At 33.2% G+C, this 7,779-nt stretch overlaps 1 protein-coding gene across 1 annotated transcript; it reads left to right on the top strand.

Moving 5' to 3' along the window:
* The first annotated feature begins 4,952 nt into the window (after positions 1–4,952).
* LOC124889714 lies at positions 4,953–5,777 on the top strand. The gene is made up of 2 exons (XM_047401694.1): positions 4,953–5,188; positions 5,279–5,777. The coding sequence occupies exons 1-2, from the start codon at positions 4,953–4,955 to the stop codon at positions 5,775–5,777; spliced, it is 735 nt and encodes a 244-aa protein (XP_047257650.1).
* Positions 5,778–7,779: the final 2,002 nt, after the last annotated feature.

The raw sequence follows: 7,779 nt of genomic DNA, 5'->3' as shown, positions 1-7,779 counted from the left end.
GAAATTAAGCAAGTAGGTGCATCACCTACTTTGATATTTTGAGCTGCTTGAACTCCTTAAGTAGGTGCATCACCTACTTGGACCAATTTGATTAAATTTGTGCTCCAAAATCAACTAGGTGGATGGCCGAAAATAGAGGCTTTATAAGAAGAAGTTGCTGGTCATTTCCCTCATTATTAAGTTATAAAAAAGGTTACACCACATAAACTCTCTCTACTTCCTTTACAAAAACTAGGAGCAGTCATATTTTCCTTTCTATGGTTTTTGAATAAACCCCAACCTTCGCAGCCCAAGGTAAGTGAAAACACTTATATTTTAGCTTAATTATCTCATGGAAGCTTAGGAAAACATGCTACAGGTGCCTAATTATAAATACATGGCAAAATATGGAACAAACTACTTGCTAACTTTTCTTGGTTATTAAGAGATCTCTTTTCTTCTTTGGTTTAAAGTGTGAAGGAAAGTAAAGGTTGAAGTTCTTAAGGAGTTCAAATTTAAAAGAATAAGTTGCAGAATTGAGGTTAGGTGACTGCTCCATTTTGTTCTCCATCTATAAGAATTTGATAGAGAATTGTAGATGTGTTGTTATTGAGAGCTCAAGAGATGATGAGTTTAATAATTGATTGCTACAAAAAAAGGAATTGGGGGCTGTTTTGTGAAATATTTTGTGGTTATATGTTGTGGGCTGCCAGGTTTTTTTTAAAGAAAGGTGTGACTAATTTGGATTAAAATATAGAAGAAAGGTGTGGTGGTACACCACCAAACTAATTATTGTATTTGTTACTGTACAATCTGTTTTGCATATTGTTTGGAATGTGTAATAAAGCTGAAGCGGTTTTTGTGAATATTATAAGAACATGTATGGTATGTGGGTATAATTAGAGGAGAAAAAAAGGTTAAGATAACACCCTTTATTGATTGATTAAAACCTTACTGCCGAATTGTTGTTTTGGTGAGGTTAAATATCAAAAATATGATGGTTGGTTACTAATATTAGTTTACCATATATTTCATTGTAGATAAGTAATCTAAAAGGGTGGGAAGTTGAGTTGGGCTGTTATTGGAGTTGTACAACCAGGTATGTAAGGAATACTCCATTATGTACTCTTTGGCATGAAATCAAACACTTGTTCCATCAAGTAAGGTTCCAAGGTTATCCTATAACAAGTGATACATAATAGCAGTATATTATATTCCATGTAGCCAATGACCTTGTTCCCACTCTCTAATGTGTTAAAATACTTTGATACATGCTTATTATTTGACCTGCACATCTATTTTCACTAGAAAATTTCAGAAGTTCTCCGTTTACTCAAATAAGACCCATGTGTATTTTCAGCTTCTAAACACTTCATTTTGTATGCCAACAGCTCCCTACCTCATTGTTGTTGCATTAAGTATCCATTTATATGTCTCTTATTAGCAAATTATTGATTCAAGGTACCATAATGTGATGACCACCAAAGTAACAATCTCAAAGGCTAAATAAACTAAGCAACACAAATCTGTAAAATGAGTGGCAGCTTAGGGGCGTAAGCCTAGCATTGGCCGATATCGATACCTTTATATATGAGTGGTAGCTCAGGGGCATAAGCCTAGCATTATCCTATCCCAATCTTTATATGTAGGTGGCAGCTCAGGGGCGTAAGCTTAGCATGGACCGATCCTAATTTATCTATTTAACATTGATCAGCTGGTCATTTACATTATATATGGCTTACAAATATTATGAAGTAAGAAAGGTAAAAATAAAGAAAGGAACGTAATGTATCTTGTCCCACAAGTATATATAAAGGTGGTCTACTAGTACTACTTATACACTTGTATTTGATTTCTATTGAGCACTCGTATCGTGTGTTGTTACCTTCAGCCTTACATATTCAGTACATATTTTCATACTGAAAGCCCTCATGGGGGACCTGTATTTCATGCTGCAGGCACAGGTACTTCAGCTCATACACCTCACTAGTAGGAGCGCAGGCTTTTTAGTGACTATTGGTAAGCTCCAGGTTGATTCGGGGCTTTTCGAGTCTGTTCCATATATTTTGGTATTATGCAGTGAGTCAAGACTAGGGCGGGGGTTTGTCCCGAACCTAACTAAGTCTATGTATCTTTTTGATGCTTTGTAGACTAATGTAAAGTTATGATAGTGTTTGTCTTTAGACGTGGTGGCCCCAACAGCCAAGTATTGTATATATAAGTTTGTGTTTGCCTATGTAATTATTCTCATCGATACATAATATCATGTTGGTTAGAACCTTTGGTTGTCATAGTTACATGCATAAGAAGTACAAGGTTATGAATTGGTTCTCTCGGGCCTTTACGGTTACGGGTGCCTGTCCGCCCCAATAGGAGTTGAGGCATGACAATTGTGCCCTTTTGGTGTTGATCAGGTACGAGTGTGTCGTGCGACAGTTGAGATTGTGCATTGGACTTTGACACTTTTAAGGTAGTGGACGCTCTATACTTTTATAGTCGATCTCTGACCTCCTCCTATCCAGTTGATGTCTTTATTTGTATTCAAAGACAGACTTTAGTTTATGGATTTTTAGTTGTATTTCCAGTTTTTGAGATGTATTTAGATTATTATTACACTGTGACACCATGTTTTGGGATGGTTTATGGAATCTATTATTACTCTGACTTTTGCTATTATTATACATGTATTGTCTGACTTTGCTCTAGAATTCTCGCCTTGAAAATGTGTTTTGTTTCTAATTACATATTAGTTCGGTTGATTGGCTTAGTTGTCAAGGCTTATCCGCGATAAGTATCATCATGAACTTAGTTTTTGGATCGTGACAAAGTGGCACAAGTCTATTTTATAGGGACGTTTTATCAGTTTTTTCTTTTATATCTATAGAAATTTCTAATAAAATTTAATTCAACTCAATTTAAGTATAGGATAGGTTATTAGGTCCTCACCCACGATGGCATGACATAAGGACAAACAATGAACAAGCTTGTTAGATTGCTCAGGTGCACGAACGAGCTCGTATAGCGCTAAGCAGCACAGGAATGTTAGTTGGCTCCACCGGATCAAATGTGTGGCACAAAGGCATAGGTTTTAGTACTTTAGAGATTTAGTGACATATTCTAATTGCCCAAGGCTTGATGTTGTAACCTATAGATAGTCTCTCTTCTTCACTTTTAAGATAACCTGACTCCGAATATAATAACTTTCTTGATCTCCAAGCATTTGTATTTTTAGTTCTGTTGCTTCACTATTTGTCTTGCTTTGGTTGTAGCTTGGGTAGTTGTGAGCTGATCTCAGGAACATTCATATTCACTCTGAACACACATTCATATTCACTCTGAACACACTTAAATTATCCTGTTTACTCTATTTGTTTTTCTTACATTATATTTTGCTTGTTCTCGCTGTCACGTAGTAGTCAAACTATACTAGTAAATCAAACCTAAAATAAGGTTACATTGCAATGCGTGCTTGACTTACCTATAAATTCAAATGTACCAAGTTTACGATAAATAACTTGTCTCCCACTGTAGATCCTGAGCAATTGTGTGGGTTTACTCTAATTTCTTCTCTGCTAGCTTAGTTGTGTTTTGTTTGGTAGGCAATATTGTATGGCAAATAATGAAGAACGAATTAAGGATGCGACCACGACTAAGGAAGTGATGAGAACTTTGCTTTCTGGCTTGACTAATTCTAGCTGACAGACCAGGATGAGAGGGACCTACCCGTTAATATGACTACGAGGAACGTGAACCTTAAAAAATAAATTGTTGGCCCCTCGACGAGGATGAGAAAGAAGAGTCATCTTAAAAGGCCTCTAGAAGGTCATCAAAAGTTTTGTTGAATCTCAAAAGAAGAGGCTCGGGATAGGAGAATGGATGAAATTTGAAGCGATCTAGCTCAAAAGACTCCAAACTCTTTAAGAGGAAACGAGAAGAATGATAATGTGGAACTTGATAACAGTTCAAAAGAACGTAAAACAGAGGTAGCAGAAGATAGGTTCGAAACCTTAGCTTCCTCGATGACAGTCTTGATGGGGTTACGCTGAGGGAAGAGATGAAGTCTCAGTATACAGAAATTTAGTCTCGTGTGAGCCGTGTTTCTAGAGTTCCTCTCATCATTAAAGGATCGAACTTGAAGAGTTATGTCAAGGCGCCTTACATGGCTAGCACAGTGATTAGACCAATCCCAAAGAGGTTCAAGATGTTAGACATCTCCAAGTATGATGGGACTTCGGACCCTCAGAAATATTTTTTATTCTTCACGATAGTCATGAATAGAAACAACCTAACGATTGAGGAAGCTGAATCAGTAATGGTGAAGAAATTTGGAGTGACCCTGTCAGGATCGAAGTAACTCTGGCTTGGTATTCCCTTTTACCCAAAAATTCTAACTCAATTAATATATTGGAAGACAGTTTTATAAGGGCTCATGTTGGAGCCAAGAAGGTACAGTTCTAGAAGAGAGACAACACGAAACTGCTTTGAGAGTTTGTCGTGAGATTCCTGAAGGAAAGGATGCAACTGTCGATATGTTGAAGTTATTGGAGACTCATCGGACAAATCGTCGGAGAAGAAAGTTGATTTTGTATTAAAGAAGAATGACAAAGATTGAGACAAAGTTCACAAATAGAGCTGGAAACATGAGACTTGGTGGAACTTTAAATATTAGTGATAGTTAACAATTAGGACACAGGTTCAATTTTTTTTTTTACTGCTTTGTAAATGTTGTTAAGTTTTCCACTACTTACTCACTTTAGATAATGGTAGCTAATAGTTAGGGCACTACTAGGCAATTTCTTTTTACTGATTTATTCTATATATACATGTATTGTACCAGATGAATAGACGGATAAAAATTTCAGCAACAATATCTCTTTTATTTTTGTAATCTTTCATGGTATCAGAGCTAGAGTTTTAATCCTTGTTTTTCTCTGCATCTATTTTCATTTTTTTTCTCTCTATAATTTGTTAGAATGGGAGATGTTTATGTTAACACATCTTCTGGGGCTCAAGTTCCCTTTGTTACTGGAACTAACGCAGCCACTGAACTCATAAAACCTTATCATCCTTTCTCCATTTCGCCTTCTGATTCTCCTGGTATGTTGCTGGTTAATATAGCTTTTGATGGAAAGAGTTTTGGGGGATGGAAGAGAGCCATTCTCATAGTCTTGACTTCTAAAAACAAGTCTGGCTTTATTGATGGATCAACGTAAGAGCCTCCTACTGGTACAGATCTCTACAGTGCCTGGTCCAAAGTAAACAATATGGTAATTTCTTGGCTCTTGAACTCTTTTTCTAGAGAAATTTCTGAAAGTATTATATATTCTTCCACTGCTAAAGATCTGTGGACAGAATTAGAAGCAAGGTTTGGACAGAGTTCAGGTACCAAGCTTTTCCAACTTCAAAAGGAACTCAGTGATCTTGTGCAAGGTTCATCTGACGTTGCTACTTATTACACTAAGATGAAACGTCTTTGGGATGAACTGGACACTTTGGATTTCTTTATTCCATGCAATTGTGCTTGTTCCTTCGGTGTAAAGGAAAAGAACATTAAGTCCAAGCAAGATGGACGATTGGTTCAATTTTTAATGGAACTCAATGACTCTTATTATGCCCCTAGAGGTAATATACTTATGATTTCACCACTCCCTTTTATTCCTAATGCCTATGCATTGTTGATGCAAGAAGAGAAGCAAAGAGAGGTCCAGAATACACCAAAATTTCCTGGTGAATCTTCTTCATTCATTGCTGTCAGTCGGGAAAATAATGGACAGAGATCATTGGCTTGGGTGTATTGATTTTATATCATCTTCCGGTTAAGAATATCATCTCGTTAATTTTTTTCCTTTTTGAAAATTGAAGAAAAAGAAGAAGATGGTTTTGGACATTAAAGAATTTATTGAAGAAAAAAAAAAGAATATGATTTTGGACATTGAAGAAAAAGAAAAAAAATTGAGCTCATAATAATGGAGGTTTTGGACAACAATGGAGATTTTGGATATTGAAGATAAAAAAAATTGACCTCATAACAATGGAGGTTTTGAACAACAATGGAGGTTTTGGATATTGAGGAAAAAAAATTAAACTCATAACAATGGAGGTTTTGGACAATAATGGGGGTTTTGGATATTGAAGAAAAAGAAAAAAAATTGAAGAAGAAAGAAAAAGAATTTAAATTAAAAACAAAAAAGAAAAATTTATGAAAATAATAAATTTATTATTTTTTCGTATCATGCTGACGTGACGCTGAAGTGGAAGGCGTGTGTGCAACATAACACCACATGCAAGTAGTATAATGCTTTACAAGGTATAAAAAATATCACTTTTTTTATAATTTAAGTGTGTAATATGTCACTAGTATAGTTTAGGTGTGGCTTTGATTTCTCTTGTATAGTTTGAGGTGGAAACGATATATTTTCCCTTCATGAAATAAACTTTTAATTTTAATGATACATGGAATGCAATGGTCATAGTCATCGACAGACACTCAAATTTGTTGCGAAAATTCACTTAGGCCGTTAAACTAAGGCTTGTTTCTATCAAACCCCTAAACCCCCCGAATTTTGTTCCAATTGGGCATTTTTTTCCTATCAACAAAAAGGACAAAGTGTGTGTTGCACACACGCGATGACGTGGCAAAACAAGCTAATTGGAAGCTGACACATGGCACTGTGGAACCAATAATTATTAAAAAATAATTATAATTTTAAAAAAAAAGTATATAAAAATGGCATAGAGGAAATTATTAAAAAATAATTCTAAAATTATTTTTAAAATATAAATAAAAAACTGATTATTTTAAAAAAATTATAAAAAAATTTAAAAAATGAAATAAATTATTAAAAAATTATTTTTAAAAAAATTAATTATTAAAAAAAATTTTAAAAATTTAAAAAATGAAAATAAAAAATGGCATTAAGGATATAAATTATGTAAAAATAATTATAAAACTATTTAAAAAATAAAAATAAAAAACTGATTATTTAAAAAAAATTATAAAAAAAATTAAAATGAAATAAATTATTAAAAAAATAAAAATAAAAAAAAATAAAATAAATTAAAAAAAATTTGAAAAAATGAAAATAAAAAATGACATAGAGGATAAAAATTATGAATAAATAATTATCAAATTATTTAAAAAATAAAAATAAAAACTATTATTTTAAAAAAATATAAAAAAAATTTTAAAAATGAAATTAATTATGAAAAAATTATTTATAAAATTAAAAATTAATTATTAAAAAAATTATAAAACTTTTTAAAATGAAAATAATAATGGCATTGAGAATCCAAATTTTGAAAAAATAATTATAAAATTATTTAAAAAATAAAAATAAAAAACTAATTATTAAAAAGAAATTATAAAAAATTTTAAAAGATGAAAATAAAAAAATAGATTTTTTTAAATTCAGTTTTGTTAAAAAAAAAAATTGAGCCCTCTAATGCTTTTTGGGGCCTTTAGGGTTTTAAAAAAAAGTTGTTGTTAGAAAAAATTTGGGGCCTCAATGCCACTTGGCAACTTTTTATTTATAAATTAGTAAAAAAAATGCTCCTCACGCGCCTCCTACGATGGGACTGCACGCGCAGTGCCATATAGGCAAAAAATGTCTAATTGAAACAAAATTCGAGGGTTTTAGGAGTCTGATAGGAACAGGTCTTAGTTGGACTAAGTGAATTTTCGCAACAAGTTTAAGTGTCTAACAAGTCTTAGTTGGTCTAAGTGAATTTTCGCAACAAGTTTAAGTGTCTATCAATGCCTTTGGCGGAATGCAATTGTACACATTAATGTACATAAGTAGG

This window comes from Capsicum annuum, chromosome 12, assembly GCF_002878395.1.
Source record: "Capsicum annuum cultivar UCD-10X-F1 chromosome 12, UCD10Xv1.1, whole genome shotgun sequence".
Taxonomy (NCBI): domain Eukaryota; kingdom Viridiplantae; phylum Streptophyta; class Magnoliopsida; order Solanales; family Solanaceae; genus Capsicum; species Capsicum annuum.
This window is presented reverse-complemented; position numbering and strand designations above follow the sequence as displayed.